General features: G+C 38.7%; 1 protein-coding gene and 1 long non-coding RNA gene across 2 annotated transcripts; both read right to left on the bottom strand.

Moving 5' to 3' along the window:
- Positions 1–141: 141 nt before the first annotated feature.
- On the bottom strand, positions 142–21,813 carry LOC135085299 (zinc finger protein 239-like). The gene is made up of 8 exons (XM_063980080.1): positions 21,734–21,813; positions 19,981–20,033; positions 17,704–17,819; positions 16,541–16,655; positions 13,084–13,221; positions 7,372–7,473; positions 3,093–3,188; positions 142–2,042 (listed from the first exon to the last, which is right to left on the bottom strand). The coding sequence occupies exons 1-8, from the start codon at positions 21,792–21,794 to the stop codon at positions 1,881–1,883; spliced, it is 843 nt and encodes a 280-aa protein (XP_063836150.1). The 5' UTR covers positions 21,795–21,813; the 3' UTR covers positions 142–1,880.
- Positions 21,814–22,396: 583 nt separating this feature from the next.
- Positions 22,397–24,294, bottom strand: LOC135085325 (uncharacterized). The gene is made up of 3 exons (XR_010260070.1): positions 23,704–24,294; positions 23,083–23,213; positions 22,397–22,471 (listed from the first exon to the last, which is right to left on the bottom strand). It is a non-coding gene; the product is annotated as an uncharacterized LOC135085325 (long non-coding RNA).
- Between the last annotated feature and the right edge of the window lie 1,160 nt (positions 24,295–25,454).

Below are 25,454 nucleotides of genomic sequence, written 5' to 3'. Positions count from 1 at the left end.
GTAACGAAATAGTAAGGCCATAAGGCTTGTTATACATTGGCGAAATATTGTGAATGCTCTTCATTTATTCAATTCGAAATATTTGTAAGTATGCACCCAAATACGGGGTAATATTAAGGGGTTAGAAATAAAATAAGGGAGTAATCATTCATACTATTTTAATAAAATTATTTTTGTTCCATCATGTTTATCCATTTTGAGTCGTTCTCTGTAAGCTTTTTGCCTTTCGGCATTGGTTTTTGGCGGCATTCCTAAAAAAAACAAAAGAAGTAATCACATAAAAACGTAATCTAAATGATTTGATTATTTTTTGCTGGTGGCACTTCTGTAAAGCAGATAGTATCCAATCCTTTTGTTATTGACGCTCTATATTTTTTTAAATAAATTAAGTAGTGAATATTACTATGCTTAGTCAGGTAATAACAGTATACACTCAGCATTATGTTGTACTTTTTCGTAACGTAACGAAATTCGTAAAAAACGTAACGAAATATTAGACAAAATGAGATCAGAAACAAGTATTTTTTTGATAAAAGCTGTTACAGCAAATATAAAAGCTTACTAAATGTTCGTACCACACGTATTACAAAAAATGGTTAAATGAAGACTTACCGTTCTATATAAAATCGCTGATTTTACTTCCTGTTACGAAAAAGTAATCCCACAAAACACACACGTTTTTACTGATTTTCGCGATAGATGTTATGGCGGAGACGTCAGGCCAACAGCCATTCGGAGTGCAGCTATTGTTGACCGTGTAAAAAAAATATGGAATTGTTCAGAAACCATGGGAAAGTAGAAATAATCGTAACTAAAGAGTAAATAACGAAATAGTAAATGAGAGCGACTCATTTTGTTTTTTTGCTTTAAATTGCTAATTATTATATCACCCCATAGAAAATCAATTTGATACAGAAACTGCGATTACTATAGAACGATAATACAAAGAAATTTACAATAATTTAGTTACGTATCGCATTTTATAAAACAAAAACACATGAAAAAGATAGGGTGGCAAACAGGTTTTTGTATGAAAGGTAAAAAAGGACTATTTTTAAAATATCTAAATATTTGGTAATAAGTAGGATTATAGCTATAATTCTTCGTTATCTAAAAGATTAATATTCATCCTTCAAAATTGTGTGTGTTTTTTTTTGTGTGATGATTTATAAATATAAAACTTTTGAACTGTTTCAAAGCTCACTTTTTTTTTCAAGATGTACATTTTTTTTGAGAAATACTCATTACTGACCGGATTGCTACCAGTTTCCTCAGTTACTCTGTGACCATGGCGCTTGCAACAGTTCCGAAATATCGGAAACTCAAAATTAGGATACATGGTAGCAATCCCGTCAGTAATAATAATAATAAAAGTTGGTGGTCTGCGCCTAGGCTTAGCTGCGGAATAATATTTATTTTTATAAATAACAGATCTACTACATATCTAAAGATTTATGGACTATTTCGGCTTCGTTCGTCGTTTTCATTTAAGTTTGGGGGCGCCTTTATATTTACATCTAGGGGCCCGCCCTTATATTTACATCTTGAGGCATCTATATAAATATTTGACTCTGAAATTATGTGTCGTGCTAATCATACTCGTTTTCACCATCAATCCTAATTTTAAGTGACCCCTATGAAAACAAAATTCCTTTTATAGGGGTCACTTAAAAATTAGGGATTGATGGTGTGAAAACTGGCAGAAGACTACAGTCTGGCTCAAATCAAATTTGAAAGGCCCATGGAACTAGACAAAATTTTATAGTTAGAGAGAAGGGGCACCTTTATAATAAAATTGGAATGGGACATTTATAGGTTTGAGTTACAAACAAAATCAGTAGAATCGCTTCAAAGGGGTACCCTAAAATCATCAGAATCGCTTACAAACTTGGAGGGGCGCCATAAAAAACATCCGGTAAGGGGCCCCCTGCCCCGCTAGGTAAGCCCATATGCACAGTGCGTATGTGCGCCTTCCGCGTGTAGTTCAAAGAGAAAGACTTGCCGCAGTGTGCACAAGGGTACGGCTTCTCTCCTGTGTGCACCTGAAAGGGAAATACAGGGTGTTATACCTATTATAAAAGCGTGTATAATATTGTCTAAAATGGTGTATATCTTGTTGGTGTTTATAAATAAATAAATACTTGTATACTACCCATTCGGGCTAAGTTTGCCAGTCTGTGGAATGCGCGTCCCCTCCACCAATTGCGATTAAACGCAATTAATGCCCGTTTTCACCATCAATCCCTAATTTTTAAGTGACCCCCTATGGTAACACATAACAGGAATTTTGTTTTCATAGGGGTCACTTAAAAATCAGGGATTGATGGTGAAAACGGGCATAAGTGTCTCATTTTACGCAAATACACAATTTTTATCAATATTAATAAATAAAAAATATTTTCAATATAGTTTGCTGTAGTTATAGACGCTTTCCTTCGAGTGACGTCATATAGCCAGCGGCACTTATCGCGAACGGATAGTACCTAATAAGGTATTTGACACACCAGTCAATTGACGTACTTCAAAACAAGACTCCCATAGATTTTGTATGACAATACAAGTCGATGACGTCACTATTTTGCGACTAACTTTTATCAATTACAAAGCAAGCAAAAATCTCAATTTAGAGTTGATTTAAAATTTAGATGAGACCAGAATGAAGTTTTTTTTTTATTCACAACGAGGAAGCTCTTGGCCTGTCTCACCTGATGGTAAGTGATGATCAGGCCAAAGGTGGAAGCGAGCTTCACCCGGAATCCTCAACCACGGAGGAACTGGCTATCTTACCTCTAACTGCCGGAACACAACAATGCTGTTAACATTGTTGTTATGGCGACAGACTTAGGTAAGATGGTGGTAGCTAGCCAGGCGGACTTAGAACAAGCCCTACCACCAACCAAACCGAACAGAAAAATCTGCCCCCACTGGGAATCGAACCCGGGACCTCTGCGTCTGAAGCTAGACCACAGAGGCGATTGGTGTATAGTGTCAAATACCCAATTGATATAAAAGTCGCATTCCAGAATTTTCTTTTTTTTTGTACTGGCTACACTAAAAACACAAAATCATAAAAAAATACAAAGTATACATACTCGAACATGTCTGATGAGCTGTGCTTTGTGCCGGAAGGCCTTGGGGCAGTAACTGCATTTAACCGGCCGCTCTCCTGTGTGGATGCGACGGTGGATCTGAGAGAATAAAGAAATGGACAAAAATTTAAATTAGTTTGTCATAAATAGGTACCTAACATAAGATGGTTTGATTCTACATTGTCGACATTACTATTGCATTGCTTGCGCAATATAATATAATCGGGGCTTCTTCAAGACGAGAGTGAATAGGCACTTACAGGGCAGATAATGGATCAACAAATTAAGGCGATTAGAGTCCTCAATGACCTTGGGCGTTTGACCTTCACGCCGCGAGCAACACCCGCGTACCCCGCACCAAAAACTCCGATTTGACACCGATCAAAAATACACGGGCATAGGTAGATACAGAATAGAAGCTCTTTCTTCATACATTACTGCCTATTATTTTAAACTTAAATTGATGAACCTTGATGTCGGTGTCATTTAACTCAGGCGTAAAGGTATTTAATAAAAATAACAAAATCCATGAACATTTTGTACGGGATAAAATTTTATTTTATTTTTCGTAAATTTTCTAATGCTTTTGTCGGTTCAGTCGTTCTCGAAATTTGAACAAACCCGACTTTATTACAAGCTTTTATTTAGCTTGCAATTTATGATGTATGTAGGTAATTATATAAATGTTTGTTCGGGTGGAATCTTGCAAGCTGAATTAGTTAGACCAACTTCCTGACGACAACTAGGCTAGATGACAAAATTTCAATTATTTGTCCGTCAGACAGATAATTAGAAAATATTAGATTCATATTTTTTATTTTCTTTCATAATTAAATAATAACAGTGCTACATCGAGTTGAAATGGCGCGATACGCCACGCTTGAGTAGAATTTTTACTCAAATGTGACGTCACGCGACATTTCAACTCAATATATAATACTGTAATTATTCGATTATGGAAAAAATTAAAAAATATGAGTCTAATATTTTCTAATTATCTGTCTGGCGGACTAAATAGAATTTCGATTTCATTACCCAGTCATCATCCCTATTGGAACGCATTAGTACCTAGTATTGTCTATGGCCTAAAAAAGCAAATGTTTCTGCTTTTGTCTATAATTGTCATTCTCTCTGTGTCACTTATGAAGAATAAACTGAAAATGTATTTGTCTTTTTATTAGAAATCCTTCGTCAATTGATTGAGTTAAAATTTCGGATATACATGTAATTCGGGTGACAATGCAATATTGTGATGACATGGAGCTGATCTGATGGTAGAGCTGGAATGCCAGTGGCCCCATAGCAACTCCGGGATTAAACGATTCCATCGAGTTTAGGCTCGTTTGATTTGTATTTATTTATTATTATACCTAAATAATTTCATTACAATTTTCTAAAAATGCACATAAACTTAAAAATCTTGAAAACGATGATATTTTTACTGGGGTCAAAATTGGACGTTAGGGAGACCATGGCGAGGCCTATCGATGATTGAAGGGTTATTCATTGTTTTTGGGACACCCTGTATAAGCAAGTACCTAATGTTATGTAAGTACGCTACTTTGAAAATCATGAGTCTTCAATTCTCTAAGGTAAACTGCAGGGTCTGATGATGGAGGTGGAATGTGGCCATAGGAATAGGCTAGTTTCTTAAAAAAAGACTTTTGGTCCGTCAATTTTACATTATCAAAAAATATTGAACACAGGATATTTTTATATGTCAATTAAACAAGTAATTGTAAAGTTATTGGTTTGGTAATTTAGGGAAGTTTATTTGCACTTAACATGAAAAATATGGTATCAATGCACCTATACCGGTATAATGTAGAGTACCTATGCACCTTCAGTGGCAACAACAAGGTCTACTGAGTACCTATAGTCTACTAAAGGCATGAAATAGATTAATTTCACTAAAAATTAAAACCAACTCCAAAACGAATCACCAAAAGGTAGGCTGCCACCGACTCCGAAAATGGCTAATTTGTATTCAGTATCCAAATTTTTAATAAGCTCTATAGAACAATTCTGTTGGTAAATGATTACCGTCGCCCATAGACACCCGCAGACCCAGGGGCGTTACAGGTGTTATTTTTAATTGTGGTATTTTCGCGAAGAAACATATTGAAAATCTAATTCTAATAAGTATGAAAAATATAAATTGTTTTCTTCACGTAAATCGATTAAGTTACAGATTCTGACTAGCTCCTAATTTGGATACTGATTGCAAAGGCCTAGTAAATAAATAACGTAATAATTTTTCTACTTGTATTTATCTAGTGCAGTTGTTTTGGAGTCAATTATAGTTTTTTTACACTAATAGATTCTATTCAGGTAGAAAATAGCGTCTGAGCGCGTCATAATTCAATTGTATCGTCTGACTGCACGTACTCTATGAAAAATTCTGACATAAAATCTTTTGTCGAACAAAAGCTGGGTTGCACCATCTTACTTCAACTTTGACAAGCGTCAAAAGTCTGTCTAACTCCATACAAAAAACACCGGTTATCGCCAAAGCTACGGTCAAAGTTAGGTCACGTCAGGTGGTGCAACTCAGCCAAAGAAAAAATTCATTTTGATCGCTAATGTCAGTTTGCAGCGAGTGACACAACCTCCCCGTCTGAAGGCCAGCGGCCGACTGCCGCCCGCACCCCGCGAAGGCCCCCTCAACAGCAAAACGTTCGGAATTTATCAAAAGTAAAATTTATGAATGAAAGTAATGTTCGATTGAAAAACGCAACGTGTCATTTAAAGATTAAAGAATTCCTAATCTATTCGTGCAAAAATCTTTTAAATTAACATAGCCGTTTTGGAGGAGTAGGGAATTTAAGTAAAAAATCAATGTCCCGTATTTATTTTTTTAATCCAAAACAAAAAGACGTAGCGAAAATTCAAACGTCACAAATGTAGTCCTTGAACTGTTGTATAACATATATTTTTTTCAACTATTTCTGTCCAGCAGTAAAAGAGGAGTAGGCTTTACAAAATGCCCATTTGGCGCGGATTGAGGACTCTAATCGCCTTAACGATTTATTGTGTTGTAAGACTTTCTTTTCTTGCCCATGATTCTAGGTCTAAGTGTAGTGTTATCTATTCTATATAAATAAAAATGAATTGATGTTCGTTAGTCTGATTAAAACTCGACAACGGCTGGGCCGATTGAGCTGATTTTGGTTTTAAAATGTTTGTCGTAGTCCAGGGTAGGTCTAAACGGTGAGCAAATACGCGCGCCATATTGTTTTTCTGTGACAGACAAAATTCCACGCGGGCGAAGCCGCGGGCGGAAAGCTAGTGTTCAATAAAATTGACCGTATTTTTAGAGTGCGTTGACGATTCCCGTTTTCACATCAATCCCTAATTTTTAAGTTACCCCTATGAAAACAAAATTCCTGTAATGTGTTACTGTAGGAGTCACTTAAAAATTAAGGAATTGATGGTGAAAACGGGCATTAGAAGCTTGATTTTTTTACAGCTTCAAGAGAGTGCAGACAACAATTTGATGGTCATTTCAACGTAAGAGTAGGCGCACACCGTTGATTTTTCGTCGGCCGATAGTTTAGTCGGGCAGTTGATCAGTATGGGCATGTATGGGAGTGCGCACACTACCACAAAATAATAATAAGTACTACGTACAGAAGTTTTACTTCGCGAAGGTATTTAAAAAAATGTATGCTCAATGTCATTAACAATATGGTGTAATTTAGCCTGTCTCAAGAGTCAAGCACCATTTTGTTGACAAACGTCAGTGATCGGCACTGCGCCGAAGCTATAGGGCTGGCTTCGGTAAAATGATGTGACGTGAGGTGCCAAACTGCGGAAAATGGCGGAGGAAATACATTTAGCATGAAATATCATGAATAATATTAACTACTTATTTACCTCTCAGTGTCTTGAGGCAAATTAAAAAAGTACATTCTGTGTTTTTATTATTTGCACTGCACAGTACTGCACAGTATTTACTACACCATTTTCTTTATTTTCTTCCATCATACACAAGAATACGCGTGCGTGAGTCAATGTTCGCTCGTATGTGAGGCCTTGTCGAATAGTATCCTGTAGGTGGGCCATCGTGCGTGTTTTGTTTTCGATGTAAACTCGCGAAGATGAACAGGCCTGACACTACGCCGATTCGATTTGGCCGATTCTTCATACAATTTAAAATCGGGCACAACTATCGGCCAACTACAAATCAACGGTGTGCGCCTACTCTAATACGAGACTTAGTATAGACTTCAATAGGACTGCCAAATGCTATAATGATGTGGTTTAACTAGCTAGTACGTACCTGCAACCGCTCGTTGACTCGGAACCGCTTGGGGCACTCGCTGCACTGGAATGGAAGCTCGCCCGTGTGTATCCGTAAGTGGTTACGGAGCGCCGCCGCCGACTGGAGACAAAAGGTTAATTAATAGATGATGAAGCAATTTGAAACAAGCTTTGAGCGGTTTCACACTACTTCCCAGTCCCACCAGAATGGTGGTTTACATGTGGTTTACACGAGTTTATCCGTTTCCTTGAGTGATTTTGAGTCCGTAATTGGATTGGCCGTAGTGCGAAACCGTATTGATAAGGGTAAGATGAATCTCACACCACTAGTTTACGCCTTAAGAGGAAGATAAATCAGACTGATTAACTTGAAGGGCACCAAAACTATTATGACAGCATTACTAGTAGCACCAAAACTACATTGGCGTCAAGCCACTACTACTTACTAGCTACTATAATAATAATACAGGGTGTCCCAAAAACAATGGATAACCCTGTAACCATCGATAGACCTCGCCATGGTCTCCCTAACGTCCAATTTTGACCCCAGTAAAAATATCCCTGTTTCCAAGATTTTTAAGTTTTTGTGCATTTTTAGAAAATTGCCACCTGCGATTACTTTTTCTCATGCCATTTCTACAAATGAGGATACTTTTCAATCTAGTTTTTTTCCTTATCACAAGGGATAGTTGGGCTATCAAAAGAAAACATTAAAGTTCAACAAACTAATTTAAAAGGATGAAAATTTTAAGAAATTGCAGAAAAGAAGGAAAAATTAATTCACTATCTTGCACTTTTGATCAGCCATCGTGTAAAAAAAATGTAGGAAGACCATCGTGCCCATTAGCTTAAAAACTTCCTTGGTTAATTGAGATTCTAAAAAGGTATCACAAGCCAATGTATTCTGTATTATTTTTATCTTATGGCTACTTGAATAGCAACTAGTATGAAAACTGCAAAAATGAGTTTTTCTTGTAATAGTTAAATTAGGACTGCATAGTGGCATTAAATACAAATGGATAATTTTTAGCGTAGGAATTTAAATAAAGCAACATTTTATCATCATCAGCATTATCATTTCAGCCATAGGACGTCCACTGCTGAACATAGGCCTGTGCCCCAATGATTTTCATAATGATCGCTTGGTAGCGGCCTGCATCCAGCACCTTCCTGCTGCTGTCCAGGTCGTCGGTCCACTTTGTAGGTGGACGTCCTACGATGCGCTTTCCGGTACGTAGCCTCCACTAGAACCCTGTTGCCCCATCGGCCGTCAGTTCTGCGTTTTTGTGATTACTTATTTTTTGTTTTAAACCTTATAAATGTGCCTATAGACAGATACCCGTGATGATACACGGCTCGGAAACGTGGATTTTTTGCACAGCGTGCTGTGGAAGGGGCTATGCTCGGGTTTCTTTACGAAACCGTATCAGAAATTAGGAAATCCGTAAACGAACTAAAGTCGCTGACATAGCCCGACGGATCAGCAAGCTGAAGTGGCAATGGGCAGGGCACAGTAGTTCGCAGAACTGAGGCAGCAGGATTCAAGTGGAGGCTACGTACCGAAAAGCGCATCGTAGGACGTCCACCTACAAAGTGGACCGACGACCACATAAAGGTAAGCAGGAAGGTGCTGGATGCAGGCCGCTACCAAGCGGTCATTATGAAAATCATTGTGGTACAGGCCTATGTTCAGCAGTGGACGTCCTATGGCTGAAATGATGATGATGATGATGATAAAATGTTGCTTTATTTAAATTCCTACGCTAAAAATTATCCATTTGTATTTAATGCCACTATGCAGTCCTAGTTTAACTATTCCGAGAAAAACTCATTTTTGCAGTTTTCATACTAGTTGCTATTCAAGTAGCCATAAGATAAAAATAATACAGAATACATTGGCTTGTGATACCTTTTTAGAATCTCAATTAACCAAAGAAGTTTTTAAGCTAATGGGCACGGTGGTCTTCCTACATTTTTTTTATACGATGGCTGATCAAAAGTGCAAGACAGTGAATTAATTTTTCCTTTTTTTCTGCAATTTCTTAAAATTTTCATCCTTTTAAATTGGTTTGTTGAACTTTAATGTTTTCTTTTGATAGCCCAACTATCCCTTGTGATAAGGAAAAAAACTAGATTGAAAAGTATCCTCATTTGTAGAAATGGCATGAGAAAAAGTAATCGCAGGTGGCAATTTTCTAAAAATGCACAAAAACTTAAAAATCTTGAAAACGGTGATATTTTTACTGGGGTCAAAATTGGACGTTAGGGAGACCATGGCGAGGTCTATCGATGGTTACAGGGTTATCCATTGTTTTTGGGACACCCTGTATAATAATAATAAATATATTTATTTTCTCTCCACAAACAGATTCTTAAAAATAGTGCTGTATTTGTAAATGCTGCTGTATTTCCTGAACACTATAATCCGGGCGTTTTCAAGGCGAGAGTGAATAGGCACTTACAGGGCAGATATGTACCATCCTAGACTGCATCTCACTTAACACCAGGTGCGATTGCGGTCAAATACCTGCCTTGTCTAGCATAAAAAAAAAAAAAAAAAAAAAAGTCTTAAAAGTTTGGTACATTTGTCTGTGGGAGACTGGTGTCTAAACTAGGCAGTAGCCTGCCTGTATCTTAGAATTACTAGTAATGCAAGAGCGCCAACACACCATATTAGGGCACCAGCACTCCATAAAGTGGCACCAATACTACATATAAGGGCGCTAAGAGGGCTGGTAGTAACATAATGGCACCAATTCTTTAGCTGGGAGAGATGGCCCATATAGGGGCGTCAATACTGCATATAGGGGTACCAACACTACATATAAGGGCGCCAAAACACCATATAAGGGCGCAAACACTACACATAAGGGCGCCAAAACACCATATATGGGCGCCAAAACAACTACCTATAGTCCGATTTTTAATTCGACGGAATTCTGACAGCTGTCATTTCTTGACAATTCAGATGTAATAAGCCTTTTTTGCTTTGAATTATTAATAAATAATATGAAATGAAATTTCATCAACTACAACTTACAAGAATGAACTATTGTTTGTTTCGTGAATTCAATGTACACTAATTATTATGTACATTTTAGAGATTAAATAGATAAAAACGTGTTTTAACACAGTAAAACAACATATTAACATAAACGAAATTATGTATTGATCATCAATCATCATTATCGTCATCATAATCAACTTAGATTATAAAATTGGCATCTTGTTAAATTGATTATTTTATGAAGCTAAGATTTTATTAACAAAAGGATTTTCATAAAAAAGGTTTGTAACCCATGGATTATTGGCCAGGGAGTCCAGTAATAGAAAAATAATTTCCCAATTTTTTTTGTGACTTCTAAAATATGATAATAAAAATTCAAATAACCATTTTGAAATGATCAGTACATTTTTAAGCCTTAGTTTTTTAAGTGAAACCTTAAATTCAAGAAAGGATTATTTTTTAATTTGTGAAAATGCTCGCCATCCTTAGTGGGAATGTTTCAATGTTGGCAACACTTCTGAAATGTCAAAATTCCGTCGAATTAAAAATCAGAGTTTAGCTACTTACGGAGCATTTCTTTCCGCAGACGTCGCATATAGCCAGCGCCGGTCGCGACAGGCAGGGATAGGTCGCTGGAGGCAGGCGGAGGTGCACTTGTTGGTAGTGCAGCGAGTACGAGCTATATGCGACGCCTTGCCGACTACTGGGGCTCGGCCACTGGTGGTGACTAGCTAGCAAGGCGCCTATATCATATTTACGGGCGCCAAAACACATTATAAGGGCGCCATCACTACATATAAGGGCGCTAAGAGAGTTGGTAGCAATATAATGGCGCCAATACTACATAAATATATGCCAACACTATATCGTGGCGCCAGTACTATATATAAGGGCGCCAACTAGAGGTTTGGGAGTAATATAAGGGCGCCAACTAGAGGTTTGGGAGCAATATAATGCCGCCAAATCATCTAAGGGTGTCTTGTCACTACTTACCGAGCATTTCTTGCCGCAGACGTCGCATATAGCCAGCGCCGGCCGCGACAGGCAGGGGTAGGTCGCTGGAGGCAGGCGGAGGTGCACTTGTTGGTAGTGCAGCGAGTACGAGCTATATGCGACGCCTTGCCGACTACTGGGGCTCATCCACTGGTAGTGACTAGCTAGCGAGGCGCCTATACCACATTTACGGGCGCCAAAACACCTTATAAGGGCGCCATCTAGATGGTTTGTGGCGCCAAATTTTCCTCTGTAGAGGGGCGTTCATATAGGAACGACAACACTTCATATAAAGGCGCAAACTAGATGGTTGGCAGCAATATAGTGGCGTCAAATATTTCTCCGGAGGGGGTTCAAATAGGGGCGCCTGTACTAAATTTAAGGGCGCCAACGCTACATATAGGGGCGACAACACTCCGTATAAGGGCGCTTAGAGAGTTTCTAGCAATACAATGGCGCCAATTCTTTAGCTGGGTAAGATGGCCCATATAGTGGCGCCAACACTTCATATAGGGGCGCCAACACTCCATATAAGGGCGCTTAGAGAGTTGGTATCAATACAATGGCGCCAATTTTTTAGCTGGGGAAGATGGCCCATATAGGGGCGCCAATACTGCATATAGAGGCGCCAACACTACATATAGGAGCGCCAACACTACATATAGGAGCGCCAAAACACCATATAAGGGAGCCAACACTACATATAAGGGCGCCAATCCCTCTAAATGGCTACTCACCGAGCATTTCTTCCCGCGCCAACTAGAGGTTTGGGAGCAATATAAGGGCGCCAACTCTATTTAGACGGGCGCTAACTTACCGAGCATTTCTTCCCGCACACGTCGCATATAGCCAGCGCCGGCCGCGACAGGCAGGGGTAGGTCGCTGGAGGCAGGCGGAGGTGCACTTGTTGGTAGTGGAGCGAGTACGAGCGCGCCACGCCCTGCCATCTTTTGGCCACTGACGGTTACTCGATAGAGAGGCGCCTATATCATATTTACGGGCGCCAAAAAACTTATAAGGGCGCCATCTAGATAGGTGGTAGCCATTTAGTGGCGGCAAATCTCTTTCTGAAGAGGGGAGTCCATTTAGGAAAGACAACACTTCATATAAGGGCGCCAACTAGATGGTAGGCAGCAATATAGCGGCGCCAAATTTTCCTGTGGAGAGGGGGTCCATATGGAGGCGCCTATGCTAAATTTAACGGCGCCAAAACACCATATAAGGGCGCTAAGAGAGTAACAATATAATGGCGCCAAATCGTCTAAGGGTGCCTTGTCACTACTTACTGAGCATTTCTTGCCGCAGACGTCGCATATAGCCAGCGCCGGCCGCGACAAGCAAGGATAGGTCGCTGGAGGCAGGCGGAGGTGCACTTGTTGGTAGTGGAGCGAGTACGAGCTATATGCGACGCCTTGCCGACTACTGGAGCTCATCCACTGACGGTTACTCGCTAGGAAGGCACCTATATCACATTTACGGGCGCCAACACACCATTTAAGGGCGCCAACACTTCATATAGGGACGACAACACTCTATAATGGCGCTAAGAGAGTTGGTAGAATTATAATGGCGCCAATACTACATAAATATACGCCAACACTATATCGTGGCGCCAGTACTACATATAAGGGCGCCAACTAGAGGTTTGGGAGCAATATAAGGGCGCCAACTAGAGGTTTGGGAGCAATATAATGGCGCCAAATCATCTAAGGGTGTCTTGTCACTACTTACCGAGCACTTCTTGCCGCAGACGTCGCATATAGCCAGCGCCGGCCGCGACAAGCAGGGGTAGGTCGCTGGAGGCAGGCGGAGGTGCACTTGTTGGTAGTGGAGCGAGTACGAGCGCGCCACGCCGAATGTTAGATTACACTGTGAAGGTAAGATGATATTTTATACCATTATTATAGGTATCGAACTTAACCACTATGAACTGTAAAATTGTTTGAAATAAACGTCATTATTATTATTATTTTCTAGTTTTAATTTTTTTTTTCTCCATTCTTTTATAAATAAAAGTCTGGGTAGTTAACCTATTACGCGGACCTCAGTCAAGCGAAATAGGATGTAAGGCAGTGGTCGTTAAATTAGATGATAAGAATTTCCTAGTGATTCGGCAAGTGTTTAGGATAGGCTTTTTGTAGAGTGTAAATTATACTGGGTGGCATGTTGAGGACCTCAATGCTTCTGTTTAGACTTTGCGGTATTATTCCGGTCGAGGATAAAACTATTGGTATAATAAATATATTTTGTGCTTGCCACTGAGTTCTAAGCTCAAACTGAGTCAATGCCATACCTCAGGCAAGCGGACTGGGTGATATAGACATATTATGACGTAAGCAATTAAGCATACATCTGAAGTCTCGCTGACGTTTGAAATTGAAAAAAATATTACCAGAACAGGGTCCCTAATCGTGTTATTACCGCAGTTATTAAAGCAGTTATCTAAATTAAAACTTTCTATTTATCAATAATAATAAATAAATTGTTTATTTCTCACCACATAAAATACATATTATCTATATAAATAAAAATGAATTGATGTTCGTTAGTCTGATTAAAACTCGAGAAAGGCTGGGCCGATTGAGCTGATTTTGGTTTTAAAATGTTTGTCGTAGTCCAGGGTAGGTCTAAACGGTGAGCAAATAAGTACGCGCGCGATATTGTTTTTCTGACACAGACAAAATTCCACGCGGGCGAAGCCGCGGGCGGAAAGCTAGTAAATAATAATAAATGATTTATTTCTCACACAAAATACAGGATAAGATACATTTAAAGAAAACAATAGTAGTAAAGATATAAAAAAGTTATTAAAGAGGCGACAAAAAAGAAGTTTAATTCAGGCAACTAAATAAATGGCCCATATTCTCACATTGTGTTTGTATATTATTAACTATACATAGGCAATTATTAATAAAAGTTACACCCTTAGTTGAACTCTGGCTTAAATTGTCATTTAGTATGGATATGTCATTTTAATCCAAGGGGAGGATGTGGATCCAACATGAAAAATAATGTAACCTGTTTTTTGTAGGTGAGGTTTTTGTAGATACTAATGGAATCTATGTCCATTTAGTCCAGTAGAATTAGCTTTTAAATCGGAAATAATTCCTACAAAAGATTTTATTGTTTTAATGGCTTCATTGGTTGCCCATTAAGACTCTCCTAAGTTTTCGACTTCGACGGAGTTGTGCTTAAGTGGTGGGGGCCCCCGAAAGGGGCATTTTTTCAGTTTTCCGGTTATACCGCGTAAAGGACTTACCCTATCAAAAAGTGGTCTTCATGACGGTTGAAGGGCACTTAATCCTGCATTGAATAAGACCAATGGACAAACCGTTCTCGCGCTAAAGTTCGGCAAAGTAGAAAATATACGTATAATTAATGACCCTCTCCACGTCCAATGGTTTGTTACCCACAGGCTTCCAAGTCTTGAAAAGGGCCACCTCAACCAGTGTAACCCTATCAAGGCTTACGAGCTTGATGCGCCTATCCTTGTTCGTCCCAGCCGTTCCTTAACTGCGGTTGCTGCACCTCTTCCTGGCACTCACCTGAACGACTCTGTGTTACCTACTGTGGCTGCCCCTCTTCCTTGTATCCTGCTGCATGACTACGTTGCCTAGCCGTATGCCTGGTCTAAGGTTCGACGCCAAAAATCAACAACAACAAGTTCATATTAAAACGCTGAAGAGTTTTTTGTTTGTTTGTTTGAACGCGCTAATCTTAAGAATTACTAGTTTGATTGAAATCATTATTTTTGTGTTGAATAGCTCATACATTGAAGAAGGCTATAGGATATATACAATCACTCTACGACTAATAGAGGCGAAGCAGTAAAGAAAAATGTTGCAAGCACGGGAAATAGTATTTAAACTATTTTCACTCGTACGAAGTTGATTTTGTGGCGTCGAACCTTGGACCAGGCATATGGCTAAGCAATGAAATCGTACAGGAGGGTACAAGGAAGAGGGGCAGCCACATTAGGTAACACAGAGTCGTTCAGGAGAGTGCCAAGAAGAGGTGCAGCAACCGCAGTTAAGGAACGGCTGGGACGAACAAGGATAAGCGAATCAAACTCGTGAGCCTTGTTAGGGTTACACTGGTTAAGGCGACCCTTTACAAGGCTTGGAAGCATGTGGGTAACAAGCCATTGGACGTGGAGAGGGTCATTAATTATACGTATATTTTCTACTTTGCCGAACTTTAGCGCGAGAACGGTTTGTCCAAAACATATGAATTTGGTCTTATTCAATGCAGGATTAAGTGCCCTTTAACAGTCATGAAGACCACTTTTCGATAGGGTAAGTCCTTTACGCGGTATAACCGGAAAACCGAAAAAACGCCCCTTTCGGGGGCCCCCACCACTTAAGCACAACTCCGTCGAAGTCGAAAACTTAGGAGAGTCTTAATGGGCAACCAATAAAGCCATTAAAGCAAAAAAATCTTTTGTAGGAATTATTTCCGATTTAATCAATTTTTGTGTTTAATTCTACTGGCCTAATTAGTATCTACAAAAACCCCACTTTTTATATTTTTTCAAAACAGCTTGAACAAAAAATATTATTAAATAAAATTCAGCGTTTTCATTTTTGACACATCTGTTCATTTCGGGCAATGAACATTTTGATTTACACAGAAAGTGTTTGTCTTAAAATAGGTTATTAAAGCCCGGTCTGCGAGCACGTAGAATTTTGTCCAATGACCCCAAGCTGCCCATCCTTATCACTCGCGCGTAATTATATTGCTGTCGCGACTGTGCGACGCGCGCCCGCAGTGAGTGTTCGAGCTTGGGGTCATTGGACAAAATTCTACGTGCTCGCAGACCAGACTATACACTATACAGGGTGTTTGGTAAATGGGTATATGAGCCGACACTAGCCCATGTTAACATGGGTATATAAATGGTATGGTGAAGTCAGAAATTTGATATCATCATTTGATTTTTTTTTTATTTTCATACAAAATAAATTTTATAAAATCCGATTAATATGAAAATTAAAATAATTGAAATGAAGATATCAATTTTCTGACTTCACCATACCATTTATATGCCCATGTTAACATAGGCTAGTGTCGGCTAATATACCCATTTACCTAACACCCTGTATATTAAATAGAAGTGTACAACAGTGGTAAGAACAAAATGGCATTCAAAGCCTATTATTTTAAATTGGTAATCTAAATTAAATCCTACCTCCTCACACCTGACGACTTTCTTCTTCATCTTCCGCTCCTCCTTGGCGTGCTGCTTCAAATGCTTCTTAAGGTCCAGTTCTGTGCTGAAGCTCTCGCCGCATTTCGCGCAGTACCTGTGAACAATACAGGGTCACTGAGAATTTGAAAAATATATTTGATTTCAACAATAGCAAAAATCAGTCAGACAGAGGTATTTAATTTCAAGTAAACGAACAATAAAAACATTTAATAGAACACAATGATAAGTTGACATAATATTTGCTTAGCATTGGCTAAATGTACAAACTACACAGTGGCGTAGCGTGCTTTAAAAAAAGCAAATATATCATCATTATTTATCAATCAAAAAGGTCATTGCAAAATTTCCCTATACAGTTGCCTACTGTGTCTAATCCGAAAAAGTTCGGCACTGAGCCCTTGCCTTGTTGCCCAGTAGCCCTGTATTATTGATACGGCATTAGTCAGTTTTCGATTTTCGTACAGGTATGGTTGTACTACTGGAGCTACTACTGGAGCGCGGCCACTGGTAGTTACTAGCTTGCTAAGCGCCTATACTATATTTAAGGGCGCTAATACGACATATAAGGGCGCCAATACGACACATAAGGGCGCCAACACTCCATATATTGGCACTAATACTACATACATTAAGTGCGCCAATTAGATAGTTGGCAGCAATATAGTGGCGCCAAATCTTTATCTAGAGAGGGGCGTCTATTTTATTTATTTAGCTAAGCCCCTGAAACTGCGCCAAGCCATAATCTAACAAAAAAGTTTGAGATATCCATAGCGCCCCTAGTGAACTGGTGGCGTCCTTGTCAACCTAAAGCAATGAGAGCAAATCCACGTGCAGAAATAGACAATTTGACACCACTCCCCAATAATTCGAAATCACAACTTTTCTAAAAAGATTAAAAGACACTTCATTCTGGTCTTAAAAACTTAATTAATTTTAAATTACCTGTAAATTACGATTTTTGGTCGCATTGTAATTGAAAAAAGTAGTTTAATTGAGTTGACAAAATAGTGACGTCACTTGCTTGTGGTGCCATACAAAATCTATGGGAGTTTCGTTTTGACAGTTTTAAAAAGTACGTCAATTGATTGGTGGTGTCAACATGTCTATTAGCTATAAAAAAATATATTAAAATAGATATTTACCTGAAATTGACATCGCACAGTCCGTTAGCGTTGTTAGTGTGTCGTTTGAAAGCGTCTGCATTCTGGAACTGCACTTTGCAGTTTGTACATCGGGTTTCTGATTCCGGTTCTGTTTTCTGCAAAAAAATACATTATCTATCTATACTAATATTATAAATGCGAAAGTAACTATAGTCCGATTTTTAATTCGACGGAATTCTGACAGCTGTCATTTTTTGACAATTCAGATGTAATAAGCCTTTTTTGCTTTGAATTATTAATAAATAATATGAAATGAAATTTCATCAAGTACAACTTACAAGAATGAACTATTGTTTGTTGTGTCAATTCAATGTACACTAATTATTATGTACATTTTAGAGTTTAAATAGAAAAAAACGTGTTTTTAACACAGTAAAACAACATATTATCATTAACGAAAATATGTATTGATCATCAATCATCATTATCGTCGTCATAATCAACTTGGATTATAAAATTGGCATCTTGTTAAATTGGTTATTTTATGAACCTAAGATTTTATTAACAAAAGGATTTTCATAAAAAAGGTTTATAACCCATGGATTATTGGCCAGGGAGTCCAGTAATAGAAAAATAATTTCCCAATTTTTTTTGTAACTTCAAAAATATGATAATAAAAATTCAAATAACCATTTTGAAATGATCAGTACATTTTTAAACCTTAGTTTTTCAAGTGAAACCTTAAATTCAAGAAAGGATTATTTTTTAATTTGTGAAAATGCTCTCCATTCATAATGGGAATGTTTCAATATTGACAACACTTCTGAAATGTCAAAATTCCGTCGAATTAAAAATCAGAGTTTATGTCTGTCTCTCTTTCACGCCTAAACCACTAAACCGATTTTGATGAACTTTGGCATAGAGATAGTTTGAGTCCCGGGAAAGGACATAGGATAGTTTTTATCCCGGTTTTTGAAACAGGGACGCGCGCGGTAAAGTTTTTCTGTGACAGGCAAAATTCAATGCGGGCGAAGCCGCGGGCAGAAAGCTAGTATTTTTATAAATATTATATAAATATTATTTAAGTTGTTTTTAAAGCACTTATACTCGTATAAGTAATACAGTCAGTATCAAATAGTTCGTGTCACCCAAAGTGGCCAAAAAGTTGTCAACACAACCAGGCCTGTTCATCTCTGCGAGTTTACATCGAAAACAAAACACGCACGATGGCCCACCTACAGGATACTATTCGACAAGGCCTCACATACGAGCGAACATTGACTCACGCACGCGTATTCTTGTGTATGATGGAAGAAAATAAAGAAAATGGTGTAACTGTGCAGTATTTAACTGCCTAAATAATAATAAAAACACAGAATGTACTTTTTTAAGTTGCCTCAAGACACTGAGAGGTAAATAAGTAGTTAATATTATTCATGATAATTCATGCTAAATCATGTATTTCCTCCGCCATTTTCCGCAGTTTGGCACCTCACGTCACATCATTTTACCGAAGTCAGCCCTATAGCTTCGGCGTAGTGCCGATCACTGACGTTTGTCAACAAATGGTGCTTGACTCTTGAGACACGCTAAATTACACCATATTGTTAATGACATTGAGCATACATTTTTTTAAATACCTTCGCGACGCGAAGTAAAACTTCTGTAAGTAGTACTTATTATTATTCTGTGACACAACCTTATTCCAATGAGGGCTATCGTTTTTATACTCAACAGTTGGCACCCCTGGCGATTGACAGGACCTTCTGTACAGTGGCGCCATCTTGATGAGTGCAAATGCGATAGTCCTCCTACCACTTTAGCGCTCACCAGTTGGTGCCACTGTCTTCGCTACTAGCAAGTGACAGGACCTTACTCTACAGTGGCGCTAACTGGTGAGCGCTAAAACGATAGCCCTCATTGTAACACAGACGTGTTGCGAACTTTTTGGCTACTTTGGGTGTCACGGACTATTTGACGCTGACTGTACCATTGATCCCGTGGCAAGAAAGAAATATCTATCATGTAAAAACAGTCATGGCAAAACTTGTTAATAATCACGCACGAGTACCTTGAATGATTGTTGACTGTTTTAAAAATCACCCTGTTTTAGTCACTACGGCGTAGTGACTAATACAGGCTGATTAATGTTTGTGAATGCGGGCGTATTCACAAACATTAATATGAGGTCTCACAGTGCGCGTGGACGCACAGGGTGACACACGAACCAATCACAGAGCTCTATTCAACGCTGTGCGTTTGATTTGCTTTACTTTAGCAAGCATCGTTTGTGAATACGGGCGTAAGTTTACTCACCGTGTCCATATTTTTGTGTGCCTTTTTCTTATGCATCCGCAACCCATGTTCTCCTAGAAATAAATAAGAACAAAATTAATTACTACAATTCAAATAGCAAAAAAAAATTCATCCATTCACAAAAACTTTCAGTCAGCGCCTGAGGTACGGCACGGGGTGGGGTGACATTGACATAAATTATGACGTGACCGAGCATACAAATTGAAGGAAATCAGAGGTGGAATTGTTTAAAGCAATCGTTATCATTTGACAGTTCATAACGTACGATTATTCTGTCAAACGCTTTGTTTAACTGACTTTATCGTACGTTATGAACTGTCAAATGATTACGATCGCTTTACACAATTCCACCTCAGAGGTGGAATTGTGTAAAGCAGTGGTTCTTAACCGGTGGTCCGCGGACCACTGGTGGTCCCTGGAGGCATTCCAAGTGGTCCACGAAGACATCGTAATAAACAAGTGACGTGACGTGATGAGTCGAGTCAACACAACGCAAACGGCGCACAGTGGGCGAGAAATCGACCTTCCCTTTCATAGGATTTTGAAAAAAAAAAAGTGGTCCCTGACAAGACAGAAATTTGGTAAAATGGTCCCTCGTGACTTAAAGGTTAAGAACCACTGATGTAAAGCAATCGTAATCATTTGACAGTTCATAACGTACGATTATTCTGTCAAACGCTTTGTTTAACTGACTTTATCGTATAGATGACCCACGCTGAACTGTCCCACCAAACTCAATGACAGGGGGGCGCTACCATCGTTCAACTATATGGTTTCCAACATGGCAAACATCGGAACCAGCGATCCGGCATTGACGGTGGCGCCGCACTATCAATGTCATGCATTGGACAGTTCAGTATTTTGGAACTTTACGTTATGAACTGTCTAATGATTACGATTGCTTTACACAATTCCACCTCTGAAGTCTCGCTGACGTTTGACGTCACAAAAACACCCTCCCGTGCCGCTCTTATACCTCAGGCACTGATGACGTCCGTATTCACAAACATAGTCGGCCGTTTGGTGTAGTGGTTCGAAACGGACTACTATTCCGGAGGTAGCGGGTTCGATTCCCGCACAGTACAAACATTTGTGTGCATGAACATATTTGTTTGTATTGGACTGGGTGTTTTCTATGTATAATAAGTATGTATTTACAAAAAAAAAAGTATTTAAGTATGTTACATCCGTTGTCTAGTACCCATAGTACAAGCTTTGCTTAGTTTGGGACTAGAAGCGCAGTGTAAAATATCCAAGGATATTTATTATTATTATTATTTATTACTATGAGGTCTCACAGTGCGCATGGATGCACAGGGTGACACACGAACCAATCACAGAGCTCTATTCAACGATGTGCGTTTGTATTGCCGCTTCACTTAAGCAAGCATCGTTTGTGAATACGGGCGTGATTCACTTAAGCAACAAAATAATAATAAACTACGTACAGAAGCTTTACTTCGCGAAGGTATTTAAAAAATGTATGCTCAATGTCATAAACAATATGGTGTAATTTAGCCTGTCTCAAGAGTCAAGCACCATTTTGTTGACAAACGTCAGTGATCGGTACTGCACCATTTTTTTTCCATCATACACAAGAATACGCGTGCGTGAGTCAATGTTCGCTCGTATGTGAGGCCTTGTCGAATAGTATCCTGTAGGTGGGCCATCGTGCGTGTTTTGTTTTCGATGTAAACTCGCGGAGATGAACAGGCCTGGTTAAGCGCTACAGTAGTGTTTAATATTTACCTACCTATGAAAGCTTCGCCACAAACATCGCAATTGACATGTTCCGAAGGGTGGTGGATTCGCATGTGGGACAGATGACTTGTCTTTTTTCTGCAAACAAACCATTTAATTATAAGGAAAGCCTATCTAAATAACGACTTTGAAATTAAGGACCGTTAACATAGTTAAAAAAACATAATCCCTCCTTCGGGCGCAGTCGGAAATAAAATGCTTTATATAGGCGACTGACTGACTGACTGATATAGTGATCTATCAACGCACAGCCCAATATCAACCACTGGACGGATCGGGCTGTTTGGCATGCAGGTATAGTCCGGTCGCCTAGCGCGTAGAATTCCGTCCAATGACCCCAAGCTACCCATCCTTTTCGCTCGCGCGTAATTATATTGCTGTCGCGACTGTGCGACGGGCGCCCGCAGTGAGTGTGCGAGCGCGACAGCAACATAATTACGCGCGAGCGATAAGGATGTGTAGCTTGGGGTCATTGGACGAAATTCTACGTGCTCGGCGACCGGGCTTTAGATGTTATGACGTAGGCATCCGCTAAGAAAGGATTTTACGAAACTCCACCCCTAAGGGGGTAAAACGGGATCCACGCGTACGAAGTCGCGGGCGACCGCTAGTATAATAATCATAATCAATAAATCATATAAAATAAGATACTCACGAAAATACAGCATCGCAAAACTTGCATGTGAACTTCTGACCGCTATGCCACTTTGAATGCTCAGAAGCTGAGTGTCTGTAAATATAAACATAATACTCGTATATTATGTAAGTAAGAGTACAGTACAAGAATTTATGATTCTACAAGCGTTTGCCCGCGGCTTAACTCGCGTGAAAAGTTTGTCACAGATTGTCATAAATTATAGCCTATATGTTATTCTGGGTTATAAACAATAATACTGTAAATTTTCATCAAAATCCGTTCAGTAGTTTTTGCGTGAAAGAGTTACAAACATCCAGACATCCAAACTTTCACATTTATAATATTAGTAGGATGATCATCAGCTGGTAGTTTTGTCTCGAGTGCTGGCACGACTTCTTGAAAGTAACCGCTAAGGGCGCAGATTTATGCACTTTCCATTAAAAGTCCGAACACCTTATTTTAGAAACTATAAAACATAGCAAATGTTCGTGATGCGTTTGAGAAAAAGTAGCTTTATGTCAGATTTAACGTAAAGACGCAGTTGCACTCCGTTTACGTTTCAACTTCGTTTTAACTAGCTGTCAAAACGACACGATACGGATTTGTCATAAAGCTGATTTTCGTTCGTCGTCCAATCGCGTTGCAGTTGAACAATCGAGGCACTGTAAGCACACTGATGTTGATGATGTTGAAACAATACTCACTTAGACTTGGAGACGTTGTTGCATAGCTTGCAAACATATTTTCTTTCATGTAGTTGGATCATATGGGAGCGTAATAACTTGTTGTTCGCCACTCGGATGTGGCATATCTCGCACGAGAGGGCGCCACTGCTCTGAAAAATATCATAAAAAAAACAATCATATCTTTTGCATTAAGAACTATATAACTTGATAGATAAATAATAATAAATAAATAGATATTTTCATCAAATCATTCTGTGCTTTTCTTGATAAGAATTAGGAAATAATAAGACGTCATATTTTGTCGTCACATATTATTATTTATTTATTTATATCTATAAAAGCGAAAGGTCACTGACTCACTCACTCATCACGAAATCTCGGAAACTACAAGTGCTAGCTCACTAAGACGGGATCCACTCGTACGATGTCTCGAAGTTAATGTATAAGTTTAACTACTCTATGAAAGATAAACTTTTATAAAGTATATTAGTTACCCACAACAATGGTTTATTTCTGGTGCCAGATAAATATTTTTTCTTTCTTTTTAATTGCTAATTTTGTAATTTCTGAAATTCGCAAATTAGACAGCTATCTTTAGTATTCATATTAAAAAAAATAAACAACAAAGATAATACTTACAGGGTCATGTCTAACCATATGATTTTTGTACGTTGTCTCTGAAATAAAGCCTTTGAAACACAGCTCGCACTTATAGAACGAACTCAAGTAATTCACCGATGATTTCCTTGCGTGTATCTCTTCTAACTGTTCTTCTTTACTTAACATCAATACCTCCACTTCACCATCCGGGAACTCATAGCCTGTCTCTTTCTCTTTTTGCTTTTTCACCTTTTCCGTCTTGACTTTGCTCTCTTTTTTCTCTTTCACACCTTTCTTCGGCGGTTTTTCTTTTATAACTTTCTTCGTCTTTTCTAAAACAGTTTTTTTGGCACGCTGAGTTTTCGCTGCTGTTTTACTTCTGGTTACTTTTCGTGGGAGACTTTCGACTAGTATTCTTGTACGTTTAAACAGTTCGCTTATTGGTTCATCTCGATCCGAGTCTATGGATGATTCTCTAGATTCTGTTTTCACTTTGTGGTCGATTTGGACCTCCCAATCTTCCTCCTTTTTGACAACTTCGTCGGTCTCGACACCGATGGATATAACATCGGTGTTTTTGATTGTGAATGAGAAAAGAGGCGTTATTTTTAGGCTTTTTATGTAATCTGATGATAGCTGGAATAAAATGTATAAATTAGCTTTAGTTTGCCAAAGAAGTAACTTAGTGTTCATCATCATTATCATCAGCATATCAGCCATAGAACGTTGACTGCTGGACTTAGGCCTCCCCCAATGCTTTCCATGTTGGCGGCCGCATGTGCTCGGTGTAGCGGGGCACGCGGTGGTGGTGCGGGCGGTAACAAGCGCCGTCTCGAAAGTTTTAAGAGACGTTTGAACAAGGTTTTTTACTAATAAAATAATATTTAGTTAAAATTTTATTTGTATTTTTTTGTAATTACATTCATGTGCTGCTTTTTCTCAGCACTGGCCCATTTATTGCCCTGAAGCAGTGGTAGGGTTAATATTGGGACGTATAAGTGCTTTTTAAAAGGCTATTTGCAAATATAAATGAGTTTTATGAGGTTTTGTGTACTACCCTGGGATGAACTTTGTTTTACAAAACCACACCTGTATACGCGTATAAACTTACCACTTGCTGAAGCTTAGCAATGTTGAGAAGGTCGTAAGAGTTGTTGCACATGCGCTTAAAGGTCGCACTCTTGAGTAGCAGCGCGCTACACACACCGCAGGAGTATGGTGGTAACCCATCGGAGGCGCTCATCTAGAATGTAGACATTTGTTTTAATTATATCGTAAATGACAAAATTCTGGTCAAAATTTAATAAATTTTTATTTATTTATTTTGGCTTTTCAACAATGAGTACACTATAAAAATTTAAAATGCATAACCAAAATTACATGTACATAAGTGCCCCAGCAGCATCTGCTTAATAATGTGTAACTACACAAAAAAAAATGCACTACAGTACAATTTTAAATTGCTACAGTATACAATAATACAGATGCATCAAACATCTGACGGATTATTAATTGGATTAATTTTTTTGTAATTAACCCACTTGTTACTAGCGTTTGATATACGGATCAACATAAAAATTAAATTATTATAAACAATGAGGGTGGTTTCTGATAACATTGTTTATGTTAAACGATTCCTGTGGGGTCCCTTTGTCCATCAGAAGTGTTTTGTTCTACATTGGGTGTCACATTTCAATCGTAAGCGTTTTGTTGTTTTCGTAAATTTTACGATGACTTTTTCAAGGTGAATACAAACATGATAAGTATTTATTCTAAAGTATTTCCTGCCG

This window comes from Ostrinia nubilalis, chromosome 28 (assembly GCF_963855985.1).
Source record: "Ostrinia nubilalis chromosome 28, ilOstNubi1.1, whole genome shotgun sequence".
NCBI classification, from domain to species: domain Eukaryota; kingdom Metazoa; phylum Arthropoda; class Insecta; order Lepidoptera; family Crambidae; genus Ostrinia; species Ostrinia nubilalis.
The sequence above is the reverse complement of the archived record's forward strand: the minus strand, read 5'-3'. Positions and strand labels throughout refer to the sequence as shown.

Coding starts and splice junctions, on each gene's coding strand:
- LOC135085299 (XM_063980080.1), bottom strand. CDS start 21,794: ATGCGAATCCACCACCCTTCGGAACATGTCAATTGCGATGTTTGTGGC. Junction 20,034..21,733: donor TTGTGGCGAAGCTTTCATAG/GTAGGTAAATAT, acceptor ATTTATTTCTAG/GAGAACATGGGTTGCGGATG. Junction 7,474..13,083: donor TCTGCGGCAAGAAGTGCTCG/GTAAGTAGTGAC, acceptor TTTTGTCTCCAG/TCGGCGGCGGCGCTCCGTAA.